General features: G+C 40.5%; 1 protein-coding gene across 2 annotated transcripts; it reads left to right on the top strand.

The window, feature by feature from the left end:
- The first annotated feature begins 1,409 nt into the window (after positions 1-1,409).
- On the top strand, positions 1,410-11,018 carry FMR1NB (fragile X mental retardation 1 neighbor). Of its 2 annotated transcripts, none has more exons than XM_017819146.1 (7): positions 1,410-1,535; positions 2,606-2,677; positions 4,623-4,736; positions 6,211-6,345; positions 7,786-7,882; positions 10,036-10,181; positions 10,859-11,018. In XM_017819146.1, exons 2-6 carry the CDS (start codon positions 2,608-2,610, stop codon positions 10,145-10,147), a joined length of 528 nt encoding a protein of 175 aa, XP_017674635.1. In that variant the 5' UTR covers positions 1,410-1,535; positions 2,606-2,607; the 3' UTR covers positions 10,148-10,181; positions 10,859-11,018. The 2 variants fall into 2 exon arrangements, with proteins under 2 accessions (XP_017674635.1, XP_017674637.1); XM_017819148.1 differs by having other exon boundaries at positions 1,417-1,532.
- Positions 11,019-15,369: the final 4,351 nt, after the last annotated feature.

The following is a 15,369-nucleotide window of genomic DNA, read 5'->3' as shown; positions in this document are numbered from 1 at the left end:
TGTATCAGCAGTGCACCTCAGTGTCTGCAGTGTTCAATGAGATAAATCAGCGTGGTAAATCTCAATTGCATGTAAATCATATGCTTCAGAAAATGAAGACTGACTGTTGTGTGTTAGATATTTTGAAGTATCTCCTCATTGTTACTGCTGAGAGTGGCTTATTGTTGCTTATTTTAATGAGCTAATGCTGCACACACATTAGATGTCACCATTAGAGTCACCCTTTAACAAGTACAGGTCCCTCAGCCCGTCTTTGCAGCAGAGCTGTTTATCTCTGATCATCTTCATGACCCTTCTCTGGGCAAGCTCCCAAAGGTCCACGTCCTTTAATTTGGGGGCTTGTGGTTTAACCCCATCTGGCAACTCAGTCCCCTCTCCTCCCTCTGCCCTCCCAATGGGGATGAGAATTGGAGAGGAGGAAGGGTAAAAATCATGGGTTGAGATAAGAATAGTTTATTAATTGAAAGAAAATAAAATACAGTAATACTAATTGTAATGAAAAGCAGTGGGAGAAATGAAATCCAAGAGAAGCAAGTGGTGCACAGTGCAATTGCTCACCCCACACTGAGCAGTGCCCAGCCCATCCCTGGGCAGCGATTGGCATCTCCCAGCCACCTCCCAGTTTATACACGGAGCATGATGCTCGATGGTGTGGAATATCCCTTTGGCCAGAGTGAGCCAGCATTCCTGGCCATGCTTCCTCCTGGTTCCTGGTGCACCTGCTCACTGCCAGAGCATGGGAACTGAAAAGTCCTTGGCTGAGAGCAAGCACTGCTTAACAACTAAGCATCAGCGTGTTTTCAACGTTATTCCCATCCTAAATCCAAAACACAGCACTGTGCCAGATACTAAGAAGAAATTGAACTATTCCCGGATGAAATGAGGGCAGATCTCCAGAGCTGGCTGCAGTGTGCCCAGTGGGGTCTGATGAGAATGGAGTAGAGGGACAGAATCACCTCCCTCAGCCATGTTTCCTTTGATGCAGCCCAAGTTATGTTTGGTTTTCTGGGTCTAAGAAATGCATGTTTCAACTTTGTGCTTCAAGTGTGCAAATATTTGGTGAACCAATGGGATGATCCTGTTACCTAATTAATTCACCTTTCATGGATCAGTGAGAAGCTCTAAATAAGCACTCTGACCAAACATTTTCTGGTTTGAGAGGAATATGTTTTAATCTCCTGGTGCATCTGTTACCTGGTCTGCACAATTAGGTGGTGTTTCTGTGTTGCACACTGGAGTGTGATTGTTAAAAGTATAAACTTGTTTTTAACTTGGTGAATTAGAAGACTGAGAGGCTTTCTAACAGTCTCTGGAGGGGCTGATTTTTCCCAAAACACATTCAGCTGTTTTGTGGCCCCTCTGTTGATCCATCCTGTTCCATCCATCTGAGCTGCTGGTGGTAACTGTGGGGAGCCCATTGTGATGTGCTTTGACTCCATGGTTGTCATGGTCCTGTGTAGCCAGTCTGCAGGTGCTGTACTCAGGAGAGCTGCAAGTGTCCTGCTCCAGCAGGAGTGGAGAAAACAGCAAAAGAAGTAAGTAATGGCAAGAACAAGAATTTTCTCTTTATCTCCCTTGTTTTCCTTCTCCCTAAAAGCATTTTCCCACTTTGTCCTGAATGGTATTAGATTTTAATAGGTATCTTGAAAAATGATTCCTATCCTATTAAGAAATAATTTCATGTTTAACTACCAAAGTAAAGTTTCTCCATGGGACAGAATTCCTCTCTATATGTGTGTATTCCTCTATAGCACAGGTATATCTGAGGGCAGAGAACCTCCTCATTGAGCAGCAGCAGTGCTGAGAGAACTGACCCTTCAAAGGGCACAATCTATGTGAAATACAGCCAGTCTTTTCCCTGTATAGCACTTCAAAAAAAGGGATTCTCCCCTTATCAATACTAGCAAAATAGTCTCTAGATTTAAGGTGTCTTAACAACTAGGTGGTAAAAATTGAAAAAAGGCCTTTCGAGGTTAAAAGAGGAGCAGCAGGCAAAGTGAAATACAGCATCTGGCAAAGCAGTCATCAGGGGTTGGTTGGGGGTACAAAACACTGCTTAAACCTGCTGTTAAATTACTATGAAGGACTTGGGGATTTCTTAAAATGTTTTTGTCCATAATATAGATTTGAACCACCTTTTAAAAGCATAACCACCTTATCCAAAGCATATGTTCCAATTTTAAAAAGACTGAAGAGCTCAACAAGCTACACCAGAATTCAGTTTTAAGCTTCCAGCAATTTTTCGTTCTTCAGTCCTGATTCTGCTCATTGAACCTGGATTAAAATTTTTAGCTAAAAATGATCTTTTTAAGTGCCAGGTGTCCAGCTCTGGGACACTTCAGAGAGATAATTTTTTGGCTAGCCTCTGTTAACAAGATGCCTTCCTTTAAACTCTCTTTAGGTGAGTAATTTCTTCAAAATCATTTCTTGCCAAAATATATATGGATTCACTGAGTTTGCCCTCCTTTCTTGTAAAAAAAAAAAAGGCAGTTCTCTGTGCAGCAATCAGCTGTCAGGTTTGTTCTAAGCCATAAATGCGAAGCTAAGACCAATAATTTTTTTATGCATGACCCTGTTCCTGTTGTTGCTGTTGGTTTTATTGCAGTAATGCTGCCCATTGGCACCCATCGAGCGTGGGTCGTCATGGTCCTGATCCTGCTTTGTAACATCCATTCACGTGAGTATTGCAAGGGGAAAAGCATTTTCAAAGAAACAGCGATTACTTTTACTAGCAGGAAGTTTACAGTTTTGTTGCCTTGGGAATGATTGGAAAATACTGAGAAATATTACAAGCAGCTACTCCAGAGGGGATTGATCAGTCCTGAGACTTAAATAGAGCAAAAAAATTTTTCCTGCAACTTTCCCCTTTCCCTCTGTGCATCTGTACCAGAAATGCTGCTTGTTTCATCCCTGGCAGTGCATCTTGCCTTTAATTTAACTTGATTATAGATTCTTCTATTTTTCATCTCGCTTTGACTTTTTTTTTTCTAGCATGTTATTAAAGGTGTTCTTATAGTCTGTTGAGAATCGGTGTATTTGCTTACTACAGCAAATGACTGAAAAGATTTTTGTCTGATAACTTGCACCCACAACAGAAGTTAAATTTGTGCATCTGACATGTATAAAGGAGCAGTCCACAGGTTAAGCTTGAGTCTGATCCTTAATGTGTTGAGAAACCAGACTTAGGGACTCCCTGTTCAGCTCTTGATGAAAGGCTCTCAGTTGCTGTGTCGTTGTAAAAGGCTTCCAGGGTGGGAGGATGGGAGTGTGAGCTCTAAGACAGATAAAATGTGATAAATACAGCAATGCCCATTAAACCTCTGTACGTGTATGGCTCCTGTCTCTTTAAACTCTGGCAGGAGTGTGTAATGCAGCCATGGCTGTGTTTTCAGATAATTCTTACCAAATTGATTGCTGTAAACATCATCTCATGAAATTCCTGTGAAATTATTACAGAATCTTTAAAATTTTCTGCTCTTCTGTGCTGTTCACTGGCAGGGAGAGGGGCCCCATGACATAACTGTTGGTGTGAGCCTTGGTGGTCACGTTTCTGTTATACATTAGTTTCAGATTCTCTATTTTGACAATACCTTTAATTCTCCCTTCACTGATGCTTCACCTTCCCAAGGGAGTTTTGTGTGGCACAGAAGGGGCAAGCTGTGCCCCAGGACAAGTAAGGAATTTATGCTCTTGTTGCTGTTAGCTCAATAATTATCCAAATATTGTTGTTCGATACCTTAGGTTTTGGTCAGGCTGCAATCTCACTTCTGTTCACAAGGAACTCTAAAACCATGAAATGGCTTTCAGCAGACTCCATCAGAGAAAGCTATTAAAGTTGTGATGGTGTAAGTTTCTCTCACATAGAGAAAAAAAGGCAGGCGGGGGGGAATCCTGGGTTTCTTTTTTCCCCCTCATTGGGGAGTGGTTGATTGCCAGTGGAGTCCCACTGTGATTTGCACTTTTGGTTTAATGAAAAAGAGATGTGGGGAGGCAGCAAGGTTTACTGACACCACATTTTTTAGAGTAGTGTAAATGAAAGGTGATTGAGAAGTCCCAGAGCAAGAAATCACTAGGGTTTGGGAAAATACTGCAGTACCTCTATATTCAGTAGGTTTTGCTGTTTCCTACACAACTGCAGTAGGTCACTGTCTGAAGCAAAATATTGGGATAGATGTATGTTTGTTTGTGTCTGATAAAGATGCCTTTCACCACTTTTCTGTGTTTTAGCTGGGGTCTGATCTTTATCCAAAAGGCTGAATGTTCTGCTTGTGTACATAAGAGAAATATAACTGTAGATACAATAAAGCGTTTTCATGTAACCTGAACCTTATAGGTGAACAGCAGGGCTTTTTATCCTTGACAGTTTCCACCTGAATGGATACTTTAATTTAAATTTTACGGCTTTAGTTCTTTACTCACTGTGGTTCATGAAGCAATTTGAAGTAATAAAAGTGAATACAACAGAAAGACATCTATGCTTAAACTTGCTGGCCCTCAGTAGACACAGTTCATAATGACTGTAAATGCCTTCATAATGAGTGATAATCAGCAGGAAAATATAATTGCATTTAATTAATTATGGATATTTTGATAGTAATGAGCTAATCATTGTAAACTTTCAGTTCTTGCAGCCCCAGTGCAGCAAGGTTTAGGACAAAGTGAAGCAGCACCCCACAGTCCCAACATGACACTGAAAGGTGTATTCGAATCTCTCTTAAGCTTCTTCAGGCCAATGAGTAAGTGGCACTTCACCATGGCAGCATTGTTTCTCTCTTCCCTTTCCACTTCTGCCTCACTTCCAGTCCATCCTCCCACCCCTACCTGTCAGTATTTAATGTATTTTAAACCCTCAGACTAAAATTCACTACATCTCTTGAAAATGGTATTGCTAAATGTGCCTTTGAAACCATCACAAATTTGCTTCCCTCCTGCAAAACCCTCCCACCCTCAGGGATGTGATCATGCTGGAAATGCTGGAATTGTGCTGGAAAGTTTTGCACAGGATCCACCGTGCCTGGCTTTGCTGTATCTCATCTGAACTAGTTTTCAATCTTCCCATGTAGACATAAATTTGGCACAGCCTAAATGAGAGAAGGATTTTGCCCCACACTGGTGTTTCTGCCACTTCTACTGGCTGGGGAAGACTCCAGGGCTGTGAGAGTAGGCTGATCCACTCACCTTGGGACTGCTAAAGTTAAATGACAAGAACTACATTTTTTTCATAAAATTATTGACACAGAAATCACAATGCTAATTTGCTAATACCAATAAGAAAGGTTTTTTATGTATAAAAATTGCAAGCCTGGTTCAATATCTAGATTACAGACCAATAGGACAAGCAGAAATACTACTTTTCAGCTCAATACATTTCTACATCACCTTAATAGCAGTGTACCTCCCCCAGTATTACTCATACCTAGCCCTAAGTAAACACAGAGGACTGGTGAAGAGCCTGATCTCCTATTTAATAAACTGAATTTGGCTACAAGTCATGTCTGTGATAAATGTGAGACTGACAATGCAACCAGTCCTGGGAGTGCTCTTGGAACCAAATGATGCTTTGCAGCTGCTCTGTCACATAAGGGATGTGATATGATGTTTTCCAGGAATTAAATATACAGAGACACCTACTATTTATGACTATCTTATACATTTAAGCCATTCCCAAAAAGGATCTCATGATTATCAGTAAATCTGTTATTAAATAGAAAATTTTTTAAATTGTTTAAATATTTTGTTCAATAACAAAATAATGTGGGGTTTTTTCAGCTGATTTTCAGCTGTTTGTAAAAACATATAATTACTGCCAAACAGAAGTGGTTGGTTGCAACATAGTCCTTCAAAAAAAAACATTGCCTTAAATTTCTGTTTTCTTTTTTTAATTCGAAACAATCCAGTCAGAAAATTTAATTTGTCGTTTTTCACTTACTTGACAAACCTAAGTACAAAAGAAGTGGCAGGATGGTGTTTAACTTCAGCTTTGTAATTGTTTCTTACAGAAACAACGCAAATTACTAAAGATTTTCTATGCCCTTCTGTTCACTTTAATGTAAAGATTGATTAGGTTTTGGGAAAGAACATACATGGAAGCCAATGATACTGTTTTTTGGCAGAGTTAACATACTAGAGACACTGAAGTGATGGCTTCCCTCTACTTGGGCATTTCTTCTAGGGTAGAAATCTTATTTATTTTTTTTTTCCTTTTTCAAGCATGCCGTCTCAGCAACGAGCAACCCTTAATTCCTTGTCAAGTAGAAAGCCATAATAAATCTGAATGCTTGAAAAATCACTGTTGTCCTATGAAAATTGGCCAGGACCTGCAGTGTCACATGCCGGTTAAAGATGGTAAGTTTGGTGCTGTGGCTTTCAGCCTCATGGCCAAGTGCTGCTTCTGCTCAGACAACACAATTTTCATTGCTCTTTATAACCTCAGTTTTTCAGGACACTCCTCTCTTTAAAGGAAGTGCATTTATTTCTTCATATGTATTAATAAAGAAAACAATGCATTGATAGAGAGTTGTCTGGATGTCTTGTCCAGCCTGGCATGAGCAGAGAGCAAGTGACATACAAAGAAACATAGTCACATATGTTCATATAAAAAGTGAAGTGAAGGCTTTGTTTGTGGAAAGGAGGTTTAATCCACAGTAGTAGTGACTCCATGAAAGTGCTGTAAAGAAAAGATGAAGGAACTGGATGTGTTTTACATGGTTTGTTAGGGGCATACAACAGAAATTGGATGTTTTAATAATATTCATTCCCAGCCTGGGCCTTTATATTATGTATAAAAGACACTTCACTATGGCAAGAAGAAGAGCTGTACAGAGAAAATTTTATCTCTTCTGCTCATTGTTAAGACACATACTCAAGCAAATGTCAAAATTAAGTATGCTTATTCAGCTGTGACTGCTTGATTCCTCATTCCAGTTAAGCTTTTACTGTTTGGACATCAATATCAAAGGCTGATTATCTTACTGAATTATTTGTTCATAGATTAATCAGCTTCTTGAATGCTCCTGGATATTCAGCATATGTCCAAAGAAAACAGTTACTGTTTGCCTTGTAGCAATCTGTTGACAAAATAGAAGCACTTAGCAGATATTGGACTCCTGGCAGTTGTGTTTGTAAGATGCTCACAGGCTGCATACTGAATCATTCCTCTCTGGCAGTTTTGTCTTCAATTTCACCAGGAATAAAATGAGGGTTTTTGAAAATGCTGCAAAAGTTATGAACTGAAGTAGACAAATAGCATTCATTTGAAAGATTTTGTCTCTATTCTTAAAGAAACTTCCAAAGGACTTTATTTTTTTATTATTGTTATTATTATTTATTCCCCCCACTCAGCCCTACCCCATGCCCTGGGCTCACTCAAACCCCAGTTGCCTGTGAAACTAAACAAACACTTGTGCTATTCGAACTCAGGTGAAATTTGAGACCAATTCTTTCTCACCTGAGCTCATTTCTTAGTCTTTTGCCGTTATGTTGCTGCCTAAGATACATACGTAGAATCCTAGAATCATTTAGGTTGGAAAAGACCTTTGTGATCATTGAGCCCAACTCTAAATTCAGCTAAAAGATGGCAATTTTCCTTGGTATTTACTGAAGTCTTAAGGTATAAATGTTGTCAAGAGTTTTGCTGACAAAACCTCTGTCTAAGCGAAGTGGCAGTGTGGCTGTGACTTCACGGCAGTAAAAATGTCTGTGTTAGAGGCTGATCTCTGTCACCTGTACCTCAGTGGATATATTAGAATATTTCAGAACTCATGCAAACTTCTGCTGACTCTACAGATGTGCAACTGGCAATTCGACTGATTTTGCTCACCGGAGGAGGATTTTTGATTTTGGGGCTTCTACCAATCTGCTGCTGTGCCATTTTGCAGAGAAGGTAAATGTTAGGGTGTCACCAGAGCAAATTTAAGAAGTACTGCTTCTAAACGGTGAAAATATGGAAAACTGACATCTTTTAAGTAGGTGAGGGGAGGAAAGTTTGGAAAAAATGGCAAGGAACTAATGTGCAAACACAAAAGATGAGACCTTCTATTTTGAAGCTATATAAAACACAGAGTCAATTTGGCTTAAGGAAAAAAAGTGATTTGAATGCCCTAGTACTATTTCTAAAGACCTGGTTATAAAGAACTTGGGCTTAATCTTAACTTCACTTGCTTGGGAAGTTGCACATAAAAGAGGAAGGCCTCCAGGACAGACCTGGAGTTACACAGTAGGACACGGAAGGGAATAACAAAGTAGTAGACCTGAAGAGAATAAGAAAGATGTGCTGTGAGTGTTCTTGGGAATTAATTATCCCTAAATATACTTCTAATGTGCAGCATGGGGTTTTTTAATGTATAGGGCACATTACAGCCTGTGAGTTCTATGCAAGCAGTTTAGTGTTTGACACTGTGAAGAGTTTCAGCACGTGTAGGTGTTCTTAATATAGTGGGAAAATGTAAGTTCCATGACATCAAAATCATTAATATGGGATGGAAGGAATTAACATAGTTGTGCTTTATTTTCTAAGATAGTAATTCATATTGAATGGCTAGTGCTACAGCTTGGTAAATATGACAGAATTGTCTTTTTAGTGAAGATTTTCCCCCCCAACTGTTAAACTTTTGCTCTACTAAGGTATAGTAGCCTGTGTGGGATCATATACATCCATGTATACACACACATAGACTTTACTAATGTGGCTGCTTAGCAGATGGCTATTGCTGTGGAGTTCCACATTTTGACAAAACCTGCTGTGAAAATCTCCACATTACATCTTACACTGTGCTCAACAGCTGATGCTCACCATACAGAGAGCTGCACTGAGTCATCCATGACTCTGAAAACAGGAGGCAAAGAATCAACATGAAATTACCATAAATTTTCTGGAAAATGAATTAATATGTGTTCATTTTGAGGGAATTCACATTAATGTTTAAATGATTGTTTCTGTGTTTTTTCACAGCCAGTGAAATTAGGAATATTGCTCTTCTGCTATGACTTGTTTTTTTTGCTTTGTTTTTTAATGCAGTGATTAACCAGATGCTAAATGGTTTAAATTTCCAACATCATATATTTGAGTTCTAGGAAAGAAGCAATCCTATCAAACTTTGAGCTTTACTGATTTTAGAGGCAGTTGATAGAGAATACTGCTTTGAAAAGCATCCCTTTAATGAGCCAAAAACCTTCTCTCTGGGTGGAAATTGTTTTGTTTTCAGCATTGTACAGTCATTGTTGAGAGGACCCCATGTACAATGCCAAGTCTGTACTGCAAAGGATGTGCAGAAAAGTAAAAATGGTTCTCCAGAGTTATCAAAAAAATAAGAGGGCTTTTGCTGTTGAAATTTGGGATAATTGTTGAACTCCACTGTGCCTCTTCTAGAGCAAATTCCAAGGGTTTCCATAGGAGTCTATATTAACAAGAAAAAAAGAGAGAGAGCAAACCTGGGCAACTAGGGAAAGCCCTGGAAAGGTTTGGCAGGTCCTTGTGCTACGTGGCAAGGGGTGGCTGTTTGACAAGAGGTGCCCAGGTGAGGGTCAGTCTCTTCTCTAAAGTAACAAGCAACAGGACAAGAGCAAATGGCCTCAGGCTGTGGCAGGGGAGGTCTAGATTGGATTTTAGGAAAAATGCTGTCACTGAAAGGGTTGTCAAGCATTGGAATAGGAAGGGAAGTAGTTGAGTCCAGCCCCGGAGGCATTTAAAAACCATGTAGATGTAACACTTGGGGACATGGTTTCGTGGTGGACTGGACAGTGCTGAGTTAACGGTTGGACTTGATCATCTTTAAGGTATTTTCCAACTTATATGAATCTGAAGGTGAGGTGAAATTCATGAAGAAAGTGTAAGAGATGGGAAAAGCATATTGAAATGCTTTTCCTCACTTTAATCTACGTTCTAGAGATGAACCTTGTGATGGCTCCTGAAATCAGCTGCAGCTTTGGGAGGTTTCTCACTGGAGCTAGGATTTCATGGCTGAAGTCTATGTGACCTTCTCTAAATTCCTGCTTTGGCAGTCAACCAATGTCAGCTGCTGTTTTAATGTGTTGCAGTCCATGTATCAATCCTGTACAAGGGATAAGCAAAAAAGTTCGGCAGATTGCACGAGAGAGAAGAGAACGTCGTGAGGAGACTAATGATGAAGAGGTTCATTTACTGGATTGACTTAAGAAAGAACCATGAGGACAAAAAAAAAGAGGTAAGCTAACCTTGAGATATTGATTTGTTCATTCATTTTAGGACAGTTTTATTAATTCTGTGTAGAATACTAAAGATATGCATTACTAAACACCTGCTGCCTCCCAGTCCTGCAGACATTGTCAAAAGGCACTGTTTGTCAGGGATCATCTTCAGTTTCTGCTGTGGGAGAAGTAATGAGTTTGCAAGTATTTGGTTGCTGTTGCTCACTGACAGCAGAGCCATGGGCAGTGTTACAGCCCTGGGTTAAAGCCCTGCACTGTTTCAGTGTTCCTTATCCCATGTGCAAACTGTGTTGCATGGGAAAGTGGAAAAGCAATGGGTTTGCAGCTTTCAGGAGATGCAGATCCATTTACAGACACTGAGAAACCTGTCCTTCTGTATGGAGAGGGGTGGTTTTCAGCTGATGCCTCCACACAGCTCCATATCCTGGCATTCTTCCTCAATGCTGAAGAGCAATTGAGTGCTGAAACAAATGTGATCTGAGAGAGAAATGGTCTTTACTTCACATGAACATGCCAAACTATAGCCTACTAAAGGTGTCACAATGAAATAAAACTATGTCAATGAGGTCATTAGACAACAAGGAAATATTTCAGGGAGAGTATTGATTTGGCAGAAACATAAAGATGTCCCTAAATCTGGTCATACTCATGGTTGGGGGTTTTTTCTCTTTAGTGTATAGGAACATCCACCTCCTCTTGAAGACCAAGCTGAAGACACCAGGATTATTTGACTACCTCCTAGAAAATGACACGTTTGGTTTTAGTATTGAAGTAATACGATGTTGTTAACCCTTGATAATACTATTGATTTTGCAATAAAAGTTCTTCATTCACAGTTCCTTGTGCTCATTCCGTACCTCCTGTACAAAAAAACTGGTAAAGCTGAAAGGCAAACTGCTCATGGCAACCTCTGAATAATAAAGTCAGTGTTCTTTTAGCACTGTAGCATCCTTGTGGAGGGATATAAAGATACCAGTTATGTGCCCATTTCAGTTTAGGGGTCAGTCTTATAATAAGATTAAGAGAGTGTTGTCCCTCATTAAATTGGTAGTGAGGGAAGCTCACTCTGAGTATTTGATGGCCCCATAGCACAGCAGTGCTACTCTGAGTGAGGAGAAGGACTAATTCCTTACCAGGGTACAGAAGATTTGGAAAATCTCTTGTTGGGCAGTTGCTTTAAAGATCTGCTTGGCAAAAATACAGAGTACTCAAGGAAACTGTGGGAGTGTTATCTCTGGCACTCTTTCTCTCTGTGGTATATGGCTGCACCACAGAACTTTTTTTGGTCTTCAGATGGCCTGTCTTCCAAGGTAGGGGATTCCAAAATGCAATTTCTTTCTTTTTCTCTCTAGTGCAACAAAAATAGAAGAAACAAACTTGTAGCAGTTTCCAACAGCTGAGTGCAAAGTAGGATTAAGTACCTAAAAGAATGTCAGTAGAAATCAATGTCGTCCATAATAATGCAAAAAATTGTCATTTTTCTTTGGGGCTATGAGGTCCACATAGCAGAATTTCCAAGAGCTACAACTGGCAGGAAGGGAGCTTTGCTCCTAAGCTGGAGAGTAAATACTATGAGGATTCTTAGAAACAGTGTACTTTCAGAATTCCCCACTTAATAATTTTTTTAATTTCATCAGTCCTAAAAAAAAAAGCATCACTTAAAATCCAAGTGTAATGGGGGTGGAATATGCATATGGGCAATCTCATGAAGTTGTTGAAGTGCTTACTGATGGTCAGACATAATTATATGCAGGAGCTTTAAAGCCTGACATTGTAACCATTGCCAGAAGCATTTTATTACAGATGGTTTGGTTATAATTTTGTAAGCAAAAGTATTACAGTATCTTTGATGTGGAGCAGCAGAATGATGGAGACTGAACAGGGCTCTGTTTGCCTTCCAAATCTGTTGTGTGTTTGTTCTTTCTTCATATCATTTTTATGAGTGGTGGAATATGTCTATAGACATTTTGAGAAAGATAAAAACGGTTTCCTGCTCCATGAATTTAGAGGCACTGTCACAGCTGAACTGTGCATGTGACAAACCACAGAGATCCTCGTGGCTGGTGATTGTGGAGAGAGCAAGAATAGGTAGGCTTTCCTATGGTGCTTCATGATTTTGATTTGAAGGGCAATAAATCCCTTCTGTTTCCATGTCATTGACAGCACAACTGCTCTCAGTGTCACATAACGTCCTGGCAAGGGGACACACTGATAAAACAACTGTGTTTAACAGTGAGCAGTCAATGGGCCTGCAGGAACTGTGTCTGGCAGCACCAGAACGAGATGAGCATAAGCAAAATGCATGTGCAGTAAGAGGAGGAGGTGAGATGAAGAAGTCACAGCCAGGGTTATGCTCCTTTTAGTGGGACAGCAGTCAGGAGCACAGTGCATGGACTTGGGCCGTGTCCTTTGCCATGTAGCAACTTTGTTGTAAAAATGTTCTGAAAAGCTGGAAGCTTTGCTTTTCAGTTGAAGAAGGCAAAAGCTCCGATTTTGCATTTTAATTTCTTTATTAGCTTGAGAATTCATCGAATCAATAGCTGTCAAGCCATGGGTATTGCATAAATAACTGTCCTCTGTACCTAAAATGCCATAATAGCTGTTTTATTATTATTGTAGGTCAATATTGCCACCTTAGGGTCAAATCACAAATATTCATTCACAGGCCTGCATGTGATGTGAACTGTACTGACATTGTCACACAAAGCTGGATGTTTTGATCAGCTGATCTGCTGCTTACTTCCACTAATGAACATTCAGATGCCCTGAATAATAATTGGTTGGTTGGTTTTGTGCTCCTGGATTTTAAGATTCTACAGAACAATTTCAGGATGGGGTTACCCCACATCTAACAGGAACCTGTCTTTTCCCCAGTGCCTCAGCTGCTGGTTGTATCATATACACAAAGCTGCATGTTGCTGAGCCAAACTCAATCTTCCTTTGTCATTTCTGTCCCTTCCAAGATCTCCGTTAGGGTCCAGGTCAGCTACAAGAAGGTACAGGCATTTTTACCAGGCTCTTCACAGTGCCTCTGTGGCTTGCAAAGAAGCTGATGATGGCTGGGTGTGGTCCCCAAATCTGCAGAAAAAGACCTTCCACCTTCCCAGCCCAGGGAGAGGGAGGGACAACTTCAGTACTAAAATCAGGGACCACAAGATGGTGCTGCAGGAAAACATTTTTCCCTCAGCGGTTTTGGCTTCTAGAGAACTTTATTGATTTCTGCCTTTTACAATGTGGTTCATCAAGTCCCAAAAAGGCAGATGGTGCACAATAGAGCAATGGTCACTCGGTAAAAAAGACAACATAATACAGCATATGATGACAAGGCTTTAGAAGACTTACCAGATATACAAACCATTGCTTGTGGCTTTAGCTCTGCTCTCTTTCCTATTGAACTGATACAGAGTGAAACAAAAGAGCTCTCAGTGGAACATCCCTCTTTATCTTCACACAGATTAAATAAATACAAGGCTAAACACCTTGTGCCAATTCACAATAGGTGTGCCCAGGAGTGGATGCTGCTGCCCTAGAGATGGGAGCTATGAGAGGGCTTCAACAGCCAGCCAGCCCTTCATCACATCACCAGAGCCTGCATCATGGCTAATGGCAAAGGGTTTGGCTCACTTTCTGTTGCCTCTGACACCAAACCCACACCTTTAACCACATTCTGTGAGATGAAGAGAAAGGGTTGCAATAATTTTTTTAGAAAGCTTTAAAGCAATATGAAATGACTGCATGACACTGTGGGTGATTGTGGCAATATCTGGTAGTTCTGTGCGTTTGACCTTTAGAAAGCTTTCAAAGTCACGAGAACTTTAAAAAATAAATACAATGGAATGAAACCCAAGTTTCACACTACAGAGTTAGAGTGAGAGAATAGATAAAATCCTAAACCAAATACAAATTTGTATTAAAGGAAAATCTCAGTGACTGGAGAACTCGTCTTACATTTTTGAAGGCTTGGGGTTCAGTTCTGAGGCCTGTTTTACCCAGCTGAAATTCATGCAATGCCAGAGAGTGCAGATATAGGAGGAGAATGCGCTTTGTTGCTCAACAAACATTTTCTGAGCTTGTCTCCATGTAAGGGATGTAATTTTAAAATGTTATGGTTCCTCTGATCCTTGCTGACCTAGGGTTGGATGCACAGGTAAAATGAAGTGTAAAGGTCTCACTGGAAAAGTGTTCTATGTTCTCCTGCAAGGTCCCAGTGGAGCGACTGGTTCTGTGCAACTCAACTTTGCTTCTGATGTTTGTGCCTCAAACCTTTTTTGTTCTTACAAAACGCTGGGAAAAAAAAACAAACTTAAAAAATGGTTTCTGCCAGATGAAAGGGAAAAACTGTCCACAGCTGTACTGTTCTGGCCTTCTGAGTTTCACTGAGGTGTTTCCAAGTGCCTTCACAAAAGGCACGTTTCTGCCTGCACTGCTTCCTCCCAGAGCCCACTATCCTACGTGTATCTCCCATCCAAGCAGATAAACCTTTGAGCACGTGTGTGTGTTGTGGTCTGTGTACAGGTAAGTGGAGCAGAGCCTCACCCTGCAGCAGCTGTTCCTCTGTAGTATCCACCACCATCCCTGGCTCTGCAGGGGTGGTTGTGTCAGCTGCCATTCAGGCAACGTGGGAGGGGTGATGGCAATTCTACACAGAGCTGCCCTGTGTAGAGAGCATGGCTGTGGATGCTGTAGTCCTGCTGCATCAGTCTCCCTGGTTTCCAGGTATGGAATTTTTCAGTCTGTAAGACTAGAGCTGTTCAATATTCCACCTATGGTCACGAAATGAAATGATCAGAACAACTTGCCTTTAGAAAAGGAATTTTCTAATACAAGTGCTTGGCCTGCCATTTAGCACTACGCTCTTGCCCAGGCTCCTGTTCAGGTTTTTACTGACTCTCCAAGCTTTAAATATTTCCCTATTGAAGACACTTGATCCAGCACTTGATCTAAATGTGGGATGGAGAAACTATGCCAACAAAAAGGACAGAAAACATCCTTTGCTTAGGACTTATGGCACAAGTAGGAGATCCAGGGAGATAATACACAGCTATAAAATACTCTTGCATACATTTCCTAATGGGGAAATCCTGTTTCAGTTAAATGCACCAGGTAGGTAGCAGCATTGCCAAAATGCAATTTCTTCAATTAAACATGGCCTTATGAATTGCAGTAGTTCATTGTGGTTGGCTG

The sequence above is a fragment of the Lepidothrix coronata genome, unplaced genomic scaffold, assembly GCF_001604755.1.
Source record: "Lepidothrix coronata isolate B3197 unplaced genomic scaffold, Lepidothrix_coronata-1.0 Scaffold73, whole genome shotgun sequence".
Taxonomy (NCBI): Eukaryota; Metazoa; Chordata; class Aves; order Passeriformes; family Pipridae; genus Lepidothrix; species Lepidothrix coronata.
This window is presented reverse-complemented; position numbering and strand designations above follow the sequence as displayed.